Source organism: Seriola dumerili, unplaced genomic scaffold (assembly GCF_002260705.1).
Source record: "Seriola dumerili isolate Sdu_G_001 unplaced genomic scaffold, Sdu_1.0 BDQW01000073.1, whole genome shotgun sequence".
NCBI lineage: Eukaryota > Metazoa > Chordata > Actinopteri > Carangiformes > Carangidae > Seriola > Seriola dumerili.
This window is the reverse complement of record NW_019174328.1, coordinates 5,959,362-5,981,176: the sequence shown is the minus strand read 5'-3', so window position 1 is coordinate 5,981,176 and position 21,815 is coordinate 5,959,362. Positions and strand designations below refer to the sequence as shown.

Genomic DNA, 21,815 nt, shown 5'->3' with positions numbered 1-21,815 from the left:
TATAATATGATTTTATATTATTGGATAGCTAGTTGGAATGGCTGATTTAATATACTGTATACTGTTTGGTAGTTTAATCTAAAGCAACGAATAAGAATTTATAAAAGTAGCACAAAATGGACATGCTTAAGGAAAGATACCTTACACCATAAATACCTCAAAATTATAAGTAAATACTCTCTATAAGTCAGTAAACATAATTATAGAGAGTAATCACTGTGGGTGTATGACTGGACCGATGGGTCCAGTCATGATGACACATACAGTATTAATAATCTATTAATTGACCAGAGGTGCGTACATGATAATATTCTCCCTGTTACCCTGTCATGACATTGACTAACTACGTCCACGTGTTTCGTGCTTTTTAATGAGTCTCGCCTGCTCCACAGTCCGCGAATGCAGCGCACAATGGGCGGTGCTTGTGGTCGGACGTCAGAGTGGGCTGGACCACAGATAGGCTGAGCACACACCGAGCGGCGCCATGCACGACCCTCAGACCTAACCGCTAGCCAGCAGAAATGCCTCCTGAAGACCTCGACCCAGCCCGAAATGTTCGGCCCAGGGCACACGCTGTCGTATTATTTCACTGATACAAGATGGGAAGAAGGAGTAGTTGTGATAAAATGGCGAGGTTTTGAGTCTTACTTTTCCGTTTCGCTCGGTGTAGCGTGGCAGAGGCAGTGGATCGTTTCCAAAGTTGTCGGTTAGCAGGGCGCGTGTGAAGGATCGGAATTAAAGGCGCAGTGCACCCGTTGTAGCCGCAAACATGGAGAAGCAGCAGAGCGACTTGGACCGAGAACGACAGTACTGTGAACTTTGTGGGAAAATGGAGAACCTCCTCAAGTGTGGTAGGTGCCGGAGCTCCTTCTACTGCAGCAAGGAGCACCAGAAAGAGGACTGGAAGAAACACAAGCTCATTTGTAAAGAGGCGGACAAGGCGCAGCTTCCCAAAGAGAAGCCAGAGCAGGCTCCGTCGTCTGAGGACGACAAGGCACCGGAGAAATACCAAGAAAAGAAAACCCCTGAGCAGGCGGATACTACATCTTTACCACAAACCACGAACACAGAAGCACCTGGGGTTGGACCGGGAGAGGACGGTTCAAACAACACCGCCACACCTAACGGACAAACCAACTCATCCCCTCAGAAACTTGCCATGGAGTACATAGTCCCGTGTATGAACAAGCACGGCATATGTGTGGTGGACAACTTTTTAGGAGCAGAGACTGGGCTAGGCATTTTGGACAATGTCAAGGCCCTTCACAAAACGGGCAGGTTCACAGACGGACAGTTGGTCAGTCAAAAAAGCGACTCAACTAAAGACATCCGAGGGGACAAAATCACGTGGATAGAGGGGAGGGAAGCCGGCTGTGAGAAGATCCGCTTTCTAATGAGTCGCATGGACGACCTGATCAGACATTGTAACGGCAAACTGGGAAACTACACAATAAATGGAAGGACGAAAGTAAGTATTGTAGTAGGTGGAAACACAAAAACCAGTAGTCTGAAATCTAGGGTATTTTTTTATGCCTGTGGTCAGTGGTTGGCAGTGCTTGTCCTTCAGGAGCAAGAGCCCTGTTCGTCTGCTGATTTACACCTGCCACACAACCTGGTTGGTTTAAAAAAAACAGCAGTACTTAGGCTTCATAGGACCAAATAAAAAGTAAGGTTTGCAGGTATCTGACAGCGTTACATCATTCAGCAGAAGTCACAATCAGGCTGGTCACACCCAGTGGTTTCAGACATGTGCATTGTGTCTTCAAGGCACCGTTACTTTCAATATCTGCTAATGTGTTTGCTAATTAGACCCGACTTTAAGTTTAAGAGGCTAGTAAGTATTCCCTAACTCCAAGTTAAAGTGTGTCTAATGCCCTGAGTCAGAGAGGTGGATTATTTCCTCAACACATGGCTTTTTCTGTCTGTGTACACCAGGGCTGAACACATTTTCATGATTTTAATCTTAATGTAAATTAATTTGCACAACAAACACATCACACATGGCTAAGACTTAAGGAGGGACTTAGGTCCCCTTAGAACAAAATATCATGAAATGCATATTTTCTATATATTACTGTTGTAATACCGGATTTAATTTTCAGGGTATGCACTTAGTTTGCAGTTTATTATCTTAAACTATTAAAGATAAAACGTAGAAAAAGTAAAGTAAATCCTACCATCATGCAGGTTAGAATTTTCAGATTTTGTTGAGACTGTTTATAACAGTGTCGATTCAGTTGTATGGTCATTTTAGAAGCTGTAGTTTGAGAGGTGTTTCTAATATTAATCTACCATCGATTTTCAAAGAAAAAACGGAGGTGGAAAATTCATTATAAACATCTCTAAGCATAATGCCATTCATTTAGCCAGCAACGCAAAGTACAACCTCTTAACATGACCATAAAGTTCAATTGGCACTTCTCTGAACAAAATCTGAACATTATAGTGTTCATTAAGGTACAGTTTATTGCAGTCCTATTGGCCTGCAAACACTGATTATTTTTTCAGTTGATTGGTCTATAAAAGTTTGGTCTTAAAAATGTGAGTAAATAAAGAAAATTGCCTATCACAATTTCCTAAATCCCCAAATTGGCATCTTCAGATTGTTTTGTTATGGAATTGATTAATCAACTTATTGTTTCAGCTCTACAAATTATACTGATAAGTTTTAGCTGCTATATGTGTTTAATAATCTTGCAACTGAGAGTGTATTTGCAGCAAGCTCAAGCAGATGTCACAGTGAAACTGTATAACACACGGCACATGTTCTCTGTAATATGCAGCTCTAATAGATGTGCTGCTGCTAAATGCACTCACAAAAACAAGAAAGACGTCCTGTCAAAAATTGTGCATATTGCATGACACATTTATGTGTTCATCCTTATTATAGTAAAACAACAGGATGTGAGTAACCAATTGGCAAACAGTGGGATGAATGTAACCAAACTCAATGAAGTCCAACTGTGCTTCTGAACCATCTACAGGGAAACTGTTGTGTAGGTGACTGATTTCTGACCTCGCTGTTGAGGTGTCAGGGTAGAAGAATTTTGCAGCGATGATAAATTCAGTTCAGTATCTCAAATAGACATGCAATTGATTAGACAGAGCATTCCTATGTTGAGAGGAAGACCTGAGTGTTTCAAGGTTGGTATTGTGGGGCAGAGGAAATTATGGGCAACTTTTGTTTCACTCAGGTGTGTTTCCGAAGAAAATGTCTTTAAATAACTGTAGTCTTGTTTTCAGGCTGGTTCCTCTCAGACCAGGAACAACAATTGTAGTTGTCTTTTCACCCTCTTAGTCATTTCATCACTTTTTTGTAACTGCTGTGCACAATTTTAAAAAAAGCAGCCTATGTCATCCCAAAGCAATGTCAACCTTGCTCCAGCTCCGCTGTTTGGGTTGCGTGCGACCAACAACTCTTCTTTGAACCAGATTTGGTCATTATGACCTTGTGGCATTAGACTGACACAGGAGGAGATGAGCTGCTCTCAGCCTCCCCCCTCTTCCTCCTCCCCTGGGGAAAATACTCTAAAGTAGCCTGTCACTGTTTCAGTGAATAGATGTTAGGCTCAGTGACCTTTCAGGGCTCTTTTTGAAATGCAAACCAGTTTATTGGATACACCCAGCTGAATCAAATGCGGTCTAATATAACTGATCTAAACTTATTGCCTATTTACTTAAGTTTTAGAGGAATTTAAAATAGTTACTTTATTTGTTCATCTGTGCTATTAGTGTGGAAATATGGTGTGTGCTTATTTTCAGTGTGTCTACAATTTTGTTTTCAATTTAGTTTTATTTACTTTTTTTACTTTTGTTTCATTTTTCTTTAGTTTTTAAAGAGCCAGATTTTTGACCCTGGCATTAGTCTTATGGAGAGTTAAGTCAAACACTAACACTACACACTATTTAGGATTAGCACATAAAAAGTGATACTCCTGAACACTAACATAACTCCCTCGAAGGTACTCACTGTTAATATTTGTCACTGTACCTTATGTTTTGCTTTCACACACCCGCGCCCTTTGCTTTCTTTAGGCATTTGATTTTCTGTGCTGGCACAGAGCTCTGATTGCTGTATGCTGCTAATTCGTGCTGTTCCTCCTGTTCAGTAGTGTTTTGTTTTTTTTCTCTGGCTGGTTCTTATAAGACATGAATCATTTTTTAGAAAGCACATTATTTCAGGTTGTGCCGTTGATCCACGCAGCTGGCCACTGAGTCAAACACTGTTGAGAACTTGACTTCCTCACCTACTGCCCTAGTTGCCTTGGCAAACACACGCCTGGACTGTGACCAGCAAAAATCAGCATGACTTGCACATATGGAAGGCCGCCAGTATCAGTGGCTCAAAGGGATACAACACAATGTAAGCACAATTCGCATTGAGAAAGATAGAGGAAAAAGATTTTGCCCAAATAGTTATTTAATGTCATTGTTCCCATTTCCCCTTTTCACTTGATAACATTGTGAGACATCGCAGGCAGCAGGACATGTTTGTTTCTCTGCAGCTCCAGCATGTTGAATGCTCTCTGATGCCATTATAGTATTATCAGAGAACATGTAAAGAAGTTTGTGGCAGCGACATGATTGTCCTGTTCTCCTCTGAAAGTTAGTTTGTCCAGCATATTAACACAGTGGCTTACTAAGCCAAGCCATTACAACATCTTTACTGCTACTGCGCAAAGCTAGCATTAACATAGTTATGTTGTTGTACATGAAACTACTCTGATAACTCTGTTTAGCTCAGTATAATAATAATATGATAACTAGAAAATTCCAGGGAAATTTTGAGTGCCACGGGGGCTACTGCCAGGTTAGGGTAAAAAATCTTCTCTGTGTCACTGTAGCGATGACATCACGCAGCCCTTGGCTGTCAGAGGTCAGGTCAGGAGCTGCCGTTGCCATGGCAATGTGAAAATCTGCCCAGAATTTGGCTTCTACATGGCTTCAAATGATTTCAAATTATGAGAAAACTGTTACTTCTTTTCATAAACCGAAAACACCCTGAGAGACACTGAAGCCAGAAGTTTCTTACAGTCTCTATTTTATTCAGATATTCCTTAAAATGAGTGAGTAAGCTCAGTGTGAAGACAGAGTGGGATTCTTTTGAAAGAAAAAGACAATTACATTAGGTGTCAATGAGAGTGAGACAGGTATTGCTGCCGGACTCGGCAGCAATACCTGATTAGGAGTGCCTCAGAGCTGAGCACCCCTGGCACTAATAATTCAAGTACAGGATTTAGATACAGTATTGTTTGGGCCTACAGCGACAGGACTCACAGCAATATAATGCAATCCAGGGAGCATGAGAACTGCGTGACCGTCTCAAGCACGACTCTCCGGTGTGAAAAACAAAAGGACATTCATGGAAGGATAAATTCCACTATAGTACACATATTGACACACATGTAGAACCATGTTGCCAGATCCCCACATACATATAGAAAATGGTTTCTGGAGATTCTTACCATGAGTTGTTAGCAGAGACACATGTCTCCACCAGCTGCTCAGATTAATATGACAATCATTTAAATAATTTGTTAATTATTTATAGTATTATTATTATTACTTGTATTTTGTTTGAGATAAAGAAACACACCTAGACCTGAAGCAATTAGTTGATTAATGTACTTGTCAGTCATCAGAAATTTAATCTGCAACTATGACAATCTAATTGATTAGTTGCCATTTTCACATCAAAAATGCCAAACACACCTAGTTCTAGCTTCTCATAGTGAAGATTTATGCAATAGTAAATTCAGTGTCTTTTGGTTATGGACTGTGGTTGGATTGAACAAGGTATTTAAAGCTGTCAGCTTTTGTTTTTCAATTTTCAATACTTTGACATTTTATCAACCCAATGATTAATTGAGTAGTCAATAGATGTACTAGTAATGAAAGTTATTGTTTGATACATCCCCAAAAGCAACAGGGTTTTTTTGTGTGATATGGATAAAAACTATGCAATTTTACATTGCATAACATCTATTGAGAAAAAGTAAATGTTATTAGAAGTCCATTCAAAAGACAAATCCTATAAATCCTTTATTACCATAAAATAGTCTTGCACTGATTTGCGTCATTGTCCGCAATGGTCTTCCTAATGGTTATTGCAAAATCCCTATTCTTCCTTCTGAAAAGTGTACACGTATATTGCTCTGTCATTCACCTCAAGCAAAGCCTCTCATTTTCAGTGGAAACTGCTGACAGCTGCTAAGAAGCAGTTTGATCGAAACGGGGTAAATCTGGACAAATCCACCCCCCTTCCCTGTCAGTGTTGTGGTTGAAATGAGAAACCCAAGTTTTATATTGTTGGATGTTGCGTTATTAGTTGCATCATTTGTTAAGTCAGAGCGATCGTAGACATGTGCTTTCATAAGGAAGTTGACTGTTGACCTAAATCTTAAAGCTTTATAGAGTAAGTAGGCTAGAGGAAGTCATGTGGTGGTGGTCCTCTGTGTGTTGGAGCCAGCTATACATTATGCTATAGGCTACATGAACTGCTCATTCTTCCTCCTATAGTACCAGTATGCCCGAAGCGGCACCTTGCATACCACCTTTTTCCTGCTTATTGTTTTACCATCACACAGTAAACAATAAATGTCATAGTTTTGCAGTTAGTCAGATCACAGGCTCACCCAACATCCATGGTCAAGTATGAGCTGACCTTCAACCAATCCTCTCTGTGGGTTTCTAATGATATGCGTAATGCCATTGTTATTATAGTGTAACGTTGTGTATACAGAGAGCTAAGTGAAGGTCAGTAGTTGGATGTGACATGCTGTGTAATTGTAATATGTTTCATATATTTTGAATGGGGGTTCACCGGCAAATGTGAAGCATTTGATAGAAATTGTAACGAATCCAAGTTTGAGTGCAAGTTTATTTGTCTGTTTACTATGCTGTGACTGTCTAAGCAGCACCTGGGTGTGATCCAAGTGGAGCCCTGAGAGGTCTTCTGTTTTTGACTGTTCACAGCTGTAGACTTGATGGACAGGGAGGATTTATGGTGGGGGGGGTTGAGCATGACATCTAGCTGATTGAACATGTTTATTGTCTATTGTATCAATTCAATGCAAAATGTATTTGAAAGATACCAATGAACTAATTTGTTATAATTTGCTGTTCTGATTACTATAATCGTTCCTCTGCTGTACTCCAGCCTCTGTATAGAATGAGCAGGGAGCTATGAGCTGATGGTTGATATAGAGCTTTGACCACCTGTATGTAGTTTGTTCCAACGTTTTTGAACTTTGCCTCAAAATGGCCTTTATGTATTCAGTTTTCACCTAATTTCTCTTGCTGTGCTCAATCTTCTACCACTGGCAACAAGAAAGTATCAGTGACTGATCCAATTACAGAGTGAGCTCACTTGGCTCACGTACAGGCACAGATAGAGCCATTCAGTCAGGCTGAGCAGTCGCTAAGGAGTTACTGTATAAAACAGACACATCACTGTAGATATCTGCTCTTAGCTCTCATCATCTATGGATATAACACCGCCTAACTGACTGCAGGACAGTTTTGAAAATGAACTGATACTCTGATTGTGACAGGTTATTGCATGTGATTTTGTGACATCCATCAGTAGAAACAGGCCTGTTTGTGTAAGTGGACCTCAGCATTGAGTTTGTTCCAGATGAAGCTTTAATCTGCCTTTATCATTTGTTTGTCAACGGGAGACACCAGCAGCGTGTGCTGAAATCTACAGGGGCCGACGACTTTACACAATCCCCTTCAGAGTATTTACGTAATGATACCAGTAACTGTTCTTTTGTTTCCGCTGCGACATGTTGAGGGTGAAGGGTAGCGCCGCTGCTGTATACGTCCCTCTATTGTTCACAGCCTAGAGTAAAGAAGAAAAGAGTAAACTAGGACATTACTTTAAACAGGGATTTCCTCTGCAGGCAGGACCACTGTCTGACAGATAAAACAGTGAGCTGTCCTGGGCTGGGGCCCAAACTGTCTTGGTTCCCACACTCCCCTGTGCTACAAGGTCTCCATCCCAACTGTTTGTACTCGTGTTTGGATAAGCATCTCTTCTGTGAAGTGAGTAGACCCCTCGCAGCTTTTCCTTTTTGCTCCACCCCAGTTCATGCGTGAACCAGCGATGAATTGATAGCATCACAGTGATCAGTGTATTCTTCCAAGTGATGAGCAGAGTGGAAGTTCTTCAAAGTTATGTAAGAATTGAGTTGTTTCACACGTCTCTTTTGAGCAACGCTGCTGTTTCAAACTCTCAGTCGTGCCTCAAGCCCAGCCCACCCAGACTCACCCAGGCTCACTGATCTGTTGTTACCAGAGCTCTAGAAAGAAGCCTGAGAGGAGAGATGTAAAACTACATTGAGATGGTTTTTAGTACTTAAAACCACAAATGTATCCTCTTATGGATATCATAATGTCAAATAAAGTTTGAAATATGGGACCTTTTAAGTGATTTTAAAGAGAAATATTTTTATAGCATGGGCTCGCTGGATATGTTTGCATTATTTATTCCCCAAAATTTTAATGATTCCAAATATTACAAAGGTGTATTAAAGCTACACTAAACAACTTTTCTTTTTATAGTAACATTGGATTAAATTACTCTAAAAAAAACAACTGAGAGCCAGAGTGGGTGGTGGTGGTGGTGATGGGTGGTGAAGAACAGTTTTACACTACAATTTGATCGACAGTTGTTGTTGGTAACATGCTGACAACCTTGTTATGTATTGTGTTATAACATTGTATGTGCGCAAATTTAATTAGGAAAGATATGTATTCAACATGTTTGTTAGATCTCAGTGATTCACACAGTGAGTTTTGGGTAAGAAACACAGAATGTAAACAACTTTAATTTGTTGACAGAACAACTCCACAGGGTACTGTTAAACTAATGGTATGTTAAGGTTTATTTATTTCTCCCCACTGCAGCTGAAACTGAGGTTTTAAAAGCATTAAAAAAAAATACAGAATTTGTGCATGGGAAAAGTGAAGCAGGTAGTTGGTTGATAGTTAGCCTGAATAAATGGTTAACAACACATAGACTCTAGTCTGACTGGGGCCCATGGGTGTCAGCAGCCAAGGTGGTGGAGAGAGTCATCCAAAAGCTTGGTGGTTTGATCCTTAGATTACTCCTGTCTGTGTTTCCTCGCACCCTTGAAGACACTGATTTCTGCTCCCAATGAGCAAACTACAGCCTTGTATAGACACACCACCATTAATGTGTGTGGGGGGTTATTCTGAGACACTGTGCTATACTCTCAGGTTAAAAGCTGTATAGAAATTCAATCCATTTACCATTTATTGTTTGACTGACAGAGGTGGCAGAGTGCCAGGTTGAATAGAGTGCAGGGAGATTTCTTTGCGCTTATCAGCCATGACTTTATGTCAGACATTATGGAAGCTGTCTGGTTTAAACTAACACTTTTCTTGATTTTCTCTAATTTGGACATTTTTTGAAATGTGAGTTATACATGAGGTGAATTTCCTGTCTTCAAATTCACATAGTCAGTACATCTTATTATTAATTTATTCTCTTTTGAACAGAACACTTTCTACAAAACTGAGATAATGTAATCAATCAAAAATAATTAAAATATTAATGATAAGGTGCCTTAATTATTTTAACAAAAACATTTTGTTCAAATAAATGTCATTAATAATAAAATATGTATACTAAATAACAAAATGAATAGAAACCAAAACATAAATACTAAGTACTAAATTTCATATTAACTTTTTATCTAGCACTGTTAGTTAAGGAGTGAGTTAGGATGAAAAAATTCTCCCTTTTCATTTCCCACTTCCCTCTGGAATATAATCCAAAAAGGTTTTGAAAAGCCAGGTAAAAAACAGTTTTGAAGCTTTGCCGTTTCTCTCTGATCAAATTCCTCTTCACCCACATGAGCAACAACAGGGCTGTTTCTTTACTTGTATGCTTCTTGGCAAAGCTTTATAAACACATTAGATTTTTCATTATTTATGATTCTGTGGCAGTTGCATAAAACTTGAAGTGTACCACAAATGGTCCTATGAAGCAAAAAAACACCATGCTGTTCTCTAGGCTCCACAGAATCATTCAAACCCCCCTTACATGTTCTACGTAAAGCTGTAAACATATGGTAGAGTTTTGCATTTTGGGCACGGGATGGAAATTCTTAGCCGCCATCAAAAACACTAACTGTGTAAAAGGCATGATTATTCCATGCAATGGCCCTATGTCATTGTGCATGTCCGCTGGGCGGTATATTTTATTCTTCTGCATCTTCCACTGAAATGTCAGTTCAAGCTTTCCTGTTTAAACAAGTTATTTTGTTCTAATGAGGGGAAAAAAATGAACAGCAGCACACAACTCGTGTGGAGCAGATTAGTCTCTTCCGCACAGAAGGATCCTCTGTCTATAATCTCCAACTCAGATATAAAGGGATTAAGTAAAATGTTTTATTGAATTATTGATGTATTGAATTATTGTAGATCAAGAACAGTAACTGAACTTTGTTCAAGAATATTACAGTGATGTTGGGTCATATAATGATTGTCATTGTAACCCTTATATCAGCAGCGACATTGTATCATGACAAAAACAAAATATTAAATTGGAGGAAATCCAAAACTTGACTTTAAGTAAAGATGTAATTTTGTCTGAAAGTATTTTTCTTATAAATACAAAGTTGATGTAAAGTTGAGGAATATTTTTAAAACTCCGTGAGTTGGAACAGATAGGCTGTGTGTTTGCTGAGCCAACTGAGAAATGAACACACCGCCAATGTTATTGAAAGTACACTGCAAAGACAACTGGTTAACTGGAAATTACATCAGACTTGTTTCAGTGAAAGTAAACATGAAAATGAGTTGTTTTTTTAAATAAAAAATTGTATTCATATTTTACATGTAGTTTTTGGTTATTAACGCAGTGGCTTGCATGCGACACAGACTGTTGGTGTCTATAATGTTTATTTGTATATGTGGCATAATGTTTTGCCTTTCATTTGGCCTTACTGAAGGCCTCTTAAAGCTGATTTAGTGACCTTTACCTCTTTCTCGTTCACTCTTCGTCTGTAAATGCCAGTCACCCTCTGACAGCGTGCTGGTGGAATGTAAACAAACGGCATGGTGAACGAGGTCAGCGTCCTAATGAGGGCCACCAAGGAACGCGGAAGAATAACTGGCTGAGAAGAAAGGAAGCACAATTAGGGATAAAGGTCAGAGGTGAAGATAGCAAGGAAGAAAATCCTCCTGCAGTGTAGAGGAGCCATGTTAGCATGGAGAATTAATCATGATTTTTGATGCTGGTAGTTTGTTTAGAACAGGTAATATTAAAACATTTAGTTCTGTCATAACTATATCAAAATACCACATTTATAGTTTGTAGAGTTGCAGTCAGAGAAAGGGAATACTGGGGATGAACGTGCATGAGCATACTTCCACAAACTGCTGCACTCTGATACTGGCTGTATCGCTGTTGCATGCTGCATTTTTCATCGATGTTGTAGCTTGATGCCGTCCATGTTTCTCTGACTGAGGATGTGATCAAATGTGGTATCTCTTCTGCTCTGCTTCAGCTTACTGAGTCCTCATGACCAGATCACATGAAAAGCAAACAGGAGTTAAATAGCACTTCATACAAGGTTGGCATTTACAGACACTAGCTGATCTGCATTCCAGTTTCATGTATTTTCCATGGACAATTGGTGTACACCCTCTTTCCTGTACGCAGTCAGTGTGATATGTTAATTTCTGCTTTATTTTGGATTTAATGGCCCATTGTTTTTCTCCTGAAATCCACACTGTTACTCTGATTTAATACTTTCTGTTAATGTTCGGAGAAGTGCTAGCTGGTCAAATGGCAATTCATATTCAAGCTGACTTCTGTTAGAAACCTGTATATTTTAGCACGACTCTACCTGGCATGCACACAGGTACATAACTTTCCTGCAGTAGATGAAGCCTTGTAGATATTCCTTCCTGTCCAGTTAAAGGAAGTGAAAGGCAAAACTGCTGTGTCTGGGTTTTTGTTGAGCGCCAAATCTCTCACACCTTCAGTGAGCCCCCACATACACCCCACCCTCACACATCTGAATCCACACAAACACACTTTTCCAAGCAGCGACTGTTTACCCATCTCCAGCCTTGCAGCGTGAGCCAAGCAGTCATGGGTGGGAGGGGTGACATAGCCGAGGATCAGCCTCACGCTCTGCACGTAGCACAACCATTAAAATACTGCTCCCTCTGGAGGGAGGCCAGGAGTCAAAGTTTACAGCAGTTCACTCTTCTCTTCTGATCCAACGCCACCCCTCTGCTTTCTCAGTCTCTGCCCCTCTGCCTCTTTCTCTCTCTCTCTCTTTTTTCACACACACACACACACACACACACACACAAAAGCTTACTGTATAGTACCTTACTGACAGGAAGTCCTTTGTCACTTTGCACACCCCTCACCCGCCTTGATTCCCAGCAGCCACTTCTTAGGAGACCCTGCTTTTTTCTGTTTTTTTCTTCTTTTTTTCCTTTTTTTTTTTTTTTTTAAATCGATAAAGTAGTTGCGTCAGTTCATGCGGCCGGAGCAAAACTCCCCACTCCACCCCCCACCCTCCCCATCTTTATGTTGGAGTTTTTGTTGTTTTTCAGCTTTGAAGGCCCTGATACTGTGCATTCCAGTGGGAGCCTGCATCACTCAAAAGATGTGAGCACAATGTGGACTGACGCAAGCAACTACGGTCAGATGCGCAGATGATTTTTTTTTTTGCTCTCACTGAGTATTGCCAGAGTAGACAGGTTTTTGCACATAAAGATTTTGCAATGCCATTACTGTATGATAAAATAAAATTAACCTTGCATGAAAAAGGCTTCCATACTAAAATAAAATAAATTCTTGAAATCCAAATATTTTGAAATATAGCATGTTTGATTATTTCTCTACACACAAGATCGCTTTCCACAATTCAAACATTGAAAGTGACATTATTTCATTTGGCACAAGACCAAATGAAGGAGTTTAGTCTGCTGAGATTGTTTATAATAATGTTGCCATGGTTTATGTTGATCCAAGTGCATGAAAGAATGTGGAGGAACTTGCCTTTTGTTTGTCATATCACTGCTTAGACACGGTGCATGAGGGCTCAATCTGCCCTCTGTGTTTGTGCACGTTTGCCGCTCACCTCTTCTCCTCTTTCAAGTCAGAAGCATGCAGTTACATGGTGTTGGTTGTAATTTCCAATGCTTATAGTCTGATATCTGTTATACTATATGCAGCCTGATATCGCAGACAGTGTAAGAACTCTGTGTTTTAAGATGATGGAGACAGGTGGATATTTTCCTCTTCAACATTTACAATATGCTCTCCATATAAATCTTATTTCTGAGGAAAAGACTAGTGTTACTGTCACACTCCTCCCAGCAGTGTGCGCGTGTGTGTGTCTTATTCCTGAGGGACTTTCTGTGTTGTATGAGTGCGTTCGCTCGCTGTTTACACCAAGACGTTTACAAGAGCTCATAGGGGTTCACTGCCAACACCCAAGCAGATCATGCGAGTCTTAATAGAGCAGGAAAAGGCAAGGGGAAGTTGATGTGCGGCATGATATCTCCGGTTTATTTTCTCGCTAGTTTAAAGTTTATAATGAGGCAGCTGGGTTGTAAGCAGCCAATGCTTGTGTCAGTCTTGGTGCAGGTGAGGTAAAGACAATACAACGTGGCTGTGCCAAGTCTGATGTATCTGCATCACAGGCCAACAAAGGCAAGCTGAGCTGCTTCCACAGCCCCAGTTCTAACTGACTGGATCCACACCAGCACGGGCATTTGCACTGAACAACAGTTTAATGTAACCTTGACTGTTCCTTCTTTGTCCTCGTACAGTACCTCTGTTGTTCAATGACATATGAGATCTAGGCTTTCGTCACCACATATCAGTTTTTACTAATCATGCTTTTTCATCTTCCTGTCTTCAGGCAATGGTGGCATGTTACCCTGGAAATGGGACAGGATATGTGCGCCATGTGGATAACCCTAACGGCGATGGACGGTGTGTCACATGCATATATTACCTTAATAAAGATTGGAATGCCAAGGTATGTGAGTGATGTGTGGAGGAAACAATGTTAACTGTAAAATGACAGATGATGAGTCTAGGGATGTCACGAGAAGCGATACTTCAGTGCCAAGTCGATGCCAAAATTCTGAAAATGTGATGGTACTTGTTTTCCTACAGTACAGTAGGTACTGTAGATCTCATAGGTACTGGAGATGTAATTCTTCCAGGACTGACAAGGGCAGTATAATAAACCTACAAGTTTCTTTGTCCGATATCCCAAAGAGAAGAAGGCAGGCACAGAAAACATCAATAACAACATGTAGAATGGCACCAGCAAGTGTTGGTGCAGCAACAGGTCCACTACATCTTGTGAAAAGAAAAAAACAAAAACGTGCCAAGACTGGTGTTAGGAGATATTTTGTATTTGAGGTGGATCAGCAAGCACAAGTTATTTGAAATAAAAAGAAACACCTCAAACAAGCACGCTGTGTTTGCAGCAGTCTTTGTCAAATTTGGTTTGAGAATCATAGAATTTCATTGCAAATGGTACTGCTTATCAAATTCCAGGTATCGTGACATCCCTAGATGAGTATACCAATTGGAACTTTACTTATTTCTCTTGTTTCTAATTCTTGTCAAAAACGACTTCAACTGTGATTTGAAATTATCACTGAAATAGCCATCAGAACAAAATGATTTGCAAAAACTCCACGTATCTGGTCTTCATATTCCATATGACAAGTCAGCCCAGTTCTTGCCTCCAATGTAGGGTCATCATCTTCCCTTCCGCTGTATTCCACATCAGCTCCCGTACAGAGTCAGTAGTAGAGGTTACGTGTCGGTACGTGCTGTTCGGCCACTCTCCCCATTTATAATCCCATTAAAACACAGAGATCCTGCTAATCCAGCCACACCCAATCAGAGGGAAGAGCACCCCCATGCTACCTTGCACATATCCATTGTTCCTCCTGCCAGAAATGGGAGTTATGAGCAGACAGAAGAATAAGATTGAGATGTTACTATGTTAGTTCATTACTCACATCTTTGAACAATTACTATATTGATCAAATAAGCATTTCAAACAATTATGGCATATTGGTGCACTTTTGATAAACTATTTGGTTGTGTTTTACTGCAGGAATATTCATAAACGTCAAATATATTCACTTTGAAAAAGCCTACAAACATTTCGCTGACTCACTCAAAACCAAATAAAAGCCGCATTAAACCCAAGCATCTCATTAAATGAGACTGTTTATACCCTGGCAATTTCACCGTTTATTATGGATGTTCATGTTGCGTTGTGTCCGCATTAGGCTACAAAATTTACAGTATGTTTTCCTTGCTGGGCGTAGTAGCTTCAACAACCTGTAACTAGGGCTCCTACGCCGACAGTAACTTGATATAAATTTGAGAGCACAAATTATCTACTGTAATTTGTCTATACACAAATGACATCTGGCAGACTCCGCGTTTTTGTCACAGCATGCATGGATAGACAAAACGTGGCTGCACTGTAATGTGCCTTAAGCAGTCAATGTCATCGGATAAGTGGTTAAGGAACTCACTTCTAATAGACACAGATAAACAGGATGCTGCACGCCAGGAAGTAACAGTAACACTCTTCATAACAGAAAGCAGCCACTGACAGGTAAAAGAAGGGCTTCGATGCTTCTCTGAGGAGCGGGTGATATGACGAGACACATAAGTAGACAGGAGATTGTCTTCCAGACTTCCTCGCATACTTGACCTCCAGACCTGTATATGAAAATTACGTAATTACAGGAAACTCTGGATGCTAGTTTGTGCTAGAATGCAGGCCATGAGTCTGTCCTCTGGCTATAAGCAGAGGATGACAGGCAGGGTTTTTCCTCCGTAGAGAAATTTCGTGCTGCTTTCTGCCTCCCGACAAAATTCTAGGTTTCTCGGTACTCGGTGGATTTAACGTTTGTAACTGCAATTCACACCACTACGGCAAAGTAGTCAGTGCATCAGGCAGAGCCATCCAAAACTGCCAAAGAAGAAAAATATGAATGCGCTGGATTTTTTGCCTGCGTTTTTGCAGCTCTTCCAACAGGTGAATAGGGTTGCCACCCTATTATTGTATTATTATTTTCAAATACGGGATCGTCCCGTATTTGAAAATAAACTGCTGAAACCTCCGCCTCCCGACAAAATTCTAGTACTTTTATTAATCGGTACTCGATGGATTTGAATCACTACGGGACGCAATTTGCATATTTTCGTTCATGTTATGTCCTGAAAGTGCTTTGAATAATGTAATGTCAAGTAAAACCAAACCAATTGCCAATACTACAGATGAATATTATCTCTTTTACATCCAAGCACACCCAGCTTCTTGAAAGGTTCCCCTAAATTAACTTTACATCCCATCGTGTATGTTTTTTTTTTTTTTTTGTAGAAATATCTCAAATCACAAATTATTTTAAAAAGAGAGTTCATGAGGAGGAGAATCGCGAGGACAGGTGAAACAGTGCAGAGTGCAGACATTATTAGTTCTTCTAATATGGGAAAAAAGTTCAAAGTTACTGACGGATACTGTTAATTTGTCAGGACTGACAGTAGGCCTGGTTCTCAGCCACAAGTGGAAGGTGCAGGAGGAGCAGAGGATCAGAGTGTGGGAGAGGAGTTAAGGCAAGAGTACCAAGTCTTTAGGAGTATATTAACGAGTATACTAAAGCTGACGTTTACATGATTTTAACATCAGTTTTTTGTTAATCTTTCTAGATGTTCAAAAAAGCATAGAGTGAGTGGCTTTGACCCGCAGTGGCTGGAGAGATAATGAAAATATAATCATTAGTATAACACTTTAATTGTGTTACACTGTTACGTAACAGAATCACCATAACAAAATGGTGTACTGCATGTCCATTATGTGCCTTGCTGACTAGTTTCAGCCTGTGACTGCTGCTCCTCTTTGTTGATGCAGTTACCATGGTTTTCAGGGTTTCCACCATAAAAGTTGTACAGGCCAGCGGGGAAGGCCCAGTCCCAGAACACGAGTACACAAGGCACATTCTCAATGACAGGCATACAGAGAGGGCTGGTAAAGAGACCAAAACCTTTATGGTGGCGGCCCACTGCGATTTGTCCTGATATGCCCAATGTCAGCTCCGACTGTAGCTTTTTTTTGCTCTCACGGCGTTACAGAGGACAGGGTGCTCACCAGTCAACAGATGTTGCTGGTGAACTTTCCAACCATTAAGTTAAGGTTACGAATTGAACCACCACCCCAAATTCCCTGTTGCTTAGGCCTGTCTGGGGGTCACCTTGGAATACACTAGCAGAAACCCTGGTTTTCAAGACCATACAGTAGGTTTCATTTTTGACCAGTGTACCTGCAAATTGGGCACAAATGACTTGGAATTTGTTTGGAATATATTAGTTGTTATGTTGCTATGAAAATGGTGGTGGTGGTGTTACCACACCACACCTTTTTAGCACCAGCAGATTCTGATAAATGGGGTTCAGCCTAACCTGTGCCCCACTATTACCTATCCTGTGTATTACCTACCACTTACTCAACACGATCAGTTTTCTTCTTGCTTATTTACCTAATCTTTTCCTGGATCTAATTTTGACAATGTACGTCAGGTGGCTGCCCTTAAGTTAATCATCTATCACCATTGTTACATGATTTATTTTATGTTTAGGCAGTTCAGTTCTGTTCAGGAACTGCTTCGGACGTGTAAAGTATTAGAATCTGTTCTCTGATTGGCTGTTTTATTAGGCGTGTCATGAGCTGTCTGTTATAGAATGTTGTTGCCTGGATACCGAAGTTCTATGAGAGTATGACATGGCTTTGGAATGTTTAGGTTCAGTTGTTCTGGTTATTTATTGCCAATTTTCAACACCATTTTTCTGCTTCCCTTCTATACATCTATACATTTGTTACATTGTGTACTTCAGTTATGCATGCATGACCAGTCACTTCTTTTATATGTTTCCTGTGCACCCATGTGACAGAAGAAAAGAAAAGTAACAAGCCCCACCGGTGGGAGGAAAAATGTACAGGCAAGCAAAAATCAAAGTGGAAGGAAATGAGTCAGCCACTGGAAATACTATGAGTTATGTTACAAGTACAGAGTCTGTGCAAAGTATGCTTTAATATTTTACAGTGCACCCCAAAATAAATTAATATATATGGACCATGATAACAGAATGCCTCTGTAACTGCTGCCATTTTTAGAAGCACTGCACTGAATAAAAGTGGATTAAAATACTATACGTTAAGATGCAAACGTGCAGTGCAGTAACCTTTTTGCTGCACCAACATGTATCTATCCATTTTCTAAACTGCTTATCCTGTTCAGGGTTGCAGAGAATAGAACTGCATCCCAGCATGCAATGGTCAAGAGGCAAGGAGAAGTCACCATTCTATCACAGCTGACAACTTCTGCAGAGACATACAGACACATACACACCACTCTTTATTTCATGCATTAATAGTCTTGATTAGTAAGCATCATCACTCCTCTCAGCAAAAGCTGGTTTACAACAAACTTTGTTGCAACTAATAAACAGTCATCCTCGCGCTGTGTCTGTGGGTACACCATGTGACTTCCTTTTGTAAAAAGTGCTCTCAGCAGGCATGGTGTTGTCAGGTTTTGGCAACATTTTATTTGTTTAAGTTGGACAGGGTATCAGACATGAGAAAAAGGTTTTGTTCCATCTGCTGTTTCCACCACCCTCCTGAAGAAAACTCATAAATAATTTTGATATTGATCTTTTCATAACTTTTTACCATCCACTGTTGTGTGTGTGTGTGTGTGTGTGTGTGTGTGTGTGTGTGTGTGTGTGGATGGTAGCACTTTGTAGAACTTTCACAGACTACTTGTAAATAAGTTAAGTTACATGAATGTGGTTTTATTTATATAGGCCAAAATCACAAATTATTTTTAAAAAGAAAAGCCAGTAATAGAAATGATATGGTACAATGCAGGTTTTCAGATCTGGGTGATTTGGCAACGCTTGTGTTCACCATAGTAACAGCCAGTGCAGTTTAATACTACAGCACACACTTTGTGAGTAGCTACTTTCTCCGAAATACAACAGGAGAGCAACTGTGTGTCCGTTTACAGTGCAGCCAAACAAAGACGTGTTGCTTTAAAAGTCAGACGGTAAAAATTGCAAGTGCGACCTGATTTCATGTTGCGACAATACAAGTTCCATTACTCTCTGCAATGTTTAAAACCGATGTGCCGACAAAAAAAGAGTTGATCACAATCAGCACTAGCATTGTGACAAATGTGTCGCGTTTCCAGTGGCTTCTTCACTATAAAAGTTTACATTACATTGTTTTTTAATTTCATCTAGCTCTCATACAGCTGTAGGAGAGTGAACGGTAAACAGTGAGGTTGATATTGAAAAAATAGCATTAAAAACAGTATCTCTGGATTACATGCATGTCTTGTTTCCTGTGAATCCCACAGGATTCTACAAATGGACTCTACAAACTATAATATAGGGAATAAATTAATAGGCCTACATTGAGTTCAATTTCAAGGGTTAAAAAGAAACACATTGGCATATCCATAGAAATCTGTGGAGTGGATTTTGGTTATGTGGGATATACCGCAAATTTTATATTAATGTGTATATCCAGGGCAGAGTCTTAAATGAGTATACTGACTAGACTATAGATCAGAAGAATACTGCACTCTAAAGCATTTTTACTTTATTGAATTTTACAACCATTGTGCTTTTTAAGAACATCACATCTTTGGGTTTTATATGTTCTCATTCAACATCAGTCCAGTTCAGCTTCATGTGCAGTGGGGTCCAAAAGTCTGAGACCGCTTTCCCATTTGGTCTCAGACTTTTGGACTCCACTGTAGGTCAGAAGGTCATGTCCTGCAGGTGAGAGTCAACATGTATTCACTTTAATCCATACAACATAGTTTTCAGGCCTGCCAACTTAATGTTACCACCAGCTTGGCTATACATGCAGTTAAACAATTGTTAACGTCTGTGGTCCTCGAGCTGTGTATGTGTTGCAGGAAAAAAAGACAATTTCTCCTGTCTTCTTTGACCCTATTGTGCTTTTTTTAGTTTAGTCACACCACCGGCATTCCCCCTCATTCAAAGTAGTATAAATGGGAATAGCATTATATCTCCGACAAAGGGTGTGAACCTTTTTGCACTGCTAGTTTGCGTGTGAAGAGAGGGGCCTATCATATCAGCTGTGTGAGAGTTAAAGCGGCACGCTTACAGCAATCTGCTTTTTCACTCTCCAGGTCCTTTATCCAGCCAGAGCAGTTTTCCTGTGGGTTATTCTTCCTATCCCTCCACAGGAAAGCCGTCCCCCACTGCTGCTTCCTATCCTGAGCTTTCCTCCTAGCCCTTGGAGTTGGACAACCCTTTTCCTTTAACATTGTCGTCCTATGTTGATAATTTAACAAGCTTCACGTATTGGTTATATTTGAGTGTCTTTTATATATGAATAATATATGCAGTTTTTGGGGGTCTCCTTTCCCCGAATGTTTACCTTTTTTAATGTGGATTAACTAGATAGGAATCAAATCCAGAAATATGATCAGTGCAGAGGCTTCACTTGGTGTTTGCTTCCTCCAGTCTCTCTTTACTTCCTGCTATTGCTTTGTCCTGATTTGTATACATAACCGGGTTGTTTCTTCTTGTCCTGCTCTTCCAGGAACATGGTGGCCTTCTTCGAATCTTCCCAGAAGGAAAGGCCCAGTTTGCCGACATAGAGCCCAAATTTGACCGTCTGCTGCTGTTCTGGTCAGACAGACGGAACCCTCACGAGGTTCAGCCCGCCTTCGCCACCAGGTCAGCATCCAAGTCTGTCCACTGCTCACACTCAGACAATCCAGTCTGTTTTTGTAGTGATTCACCGCTCTAATCCTGTCTCTGCAGGTATGCCATCACAGTGTGGTATTTTGACGCAGACGAGCGAGCCAGAGCTAAAGAAAAGTACTTAACAGGTAGGATTTGTTAGACAAACCACACAATCCTATGTCTGTTGTTTCAGCCCTTCTGTGCTCTTTTACATTATCTCTCGTGTTTCTGTTTCCTGTGCAGGTGCAGGAGAAAAAGGAGTAAAGGTTGAACTCGGCAAACCATCAGATCCCAGCTAGTGGGAACCATGCGTTTCCTTAAAACAGCCATTAAGTGCTCTGTCCTAAGAAAGTGGCCTATAGAGAGCGTGTGTGTGTGTTTTACAAGGCGAAACAGCAGACTTTTGATTGAGTGGGTGGAAGATCCATACTCATGGAGACAAAACAAGCAAATACACAGTGATTTCTCTTCATTTTCCGCAAACCTGGGCAACCCAGCTGACCTTGAATGTCATGACATTGTACTGAAAGGGATTGTGCTTTTTTTTTTTTTCTTTTTTTTGTGTCTTTTCACCTCTTCGGTGGAGAACGCATATGTTATAGCTGACATTTTCAGAACATCACTTCAAACAGGAATTAAGCTCAGAGAGAATCTACATCTTTTGCATATAGGTTTTTGCAGTTAATTCCTTAAAGGTACAGTGTTCTGCATATGCTTATGTGTTATGCTTTTCACATGGAATCAGCTGTTATAAGCTACTGTATGGCAAAATGTGCTTGAGTTTGCAATAATATGAGGAATGATCTGAATTAAAAACACCCTTTTTCTGACAGAACTTCATTGGTCTTAGTTTGAGTTCATTCATTTGCAGCACAGTAGATGCTGCCTGTGTCATTTGTTATCTTGCTGTCCCCCCACACTTATACATCAACTGTTTGATTAGGAACAAGTTGACAATAAGCAAACATTGATCTGTGAGTTGTGGCACTCT

The 21,815-nt window shown here is 40.3% G+C and overlaps 1 protein-coding gene across 2 annotated transcripts; it reads left to right on the top strand.

The window, feature by feature from the left end:
- The first annotated feature begins 472 nt into the window (after positions 1-472).
- On the top strand, positions 473-21,659 carry egln1 (egl-9 family hypoxia inducible factor 1). 2 transcript variants are annotated; one of them, XM_022743909.1, is made up of 5 exons: positions 473-1,468; positions 13,923-14,042; positions 20,679-20,815; positions 20,903-20,970; positions 21,068-21,659. In XM_022743909.1, the coding sequence occupies exons 1-5, from the start codon at positions 770-772 to the stop codon at positions 21,121-21,123; spliced, it is 1,080 nt and encodes a 359-aa protein (XP_022599630.1). In that variant the 5' UTR covers positions 473-769; the 3' UTR covers positions 21,124-21,659. The 2 variants fall into 2 exon arrangements, with proteins under 2 accessions (XP_022599630.1, XP_022599631.1); XM_022743910.1 differs by lacking the exon at positions 13,923-14,042.
- Positions 21,660-21,815: the final 156 nt, after the last annotated feature.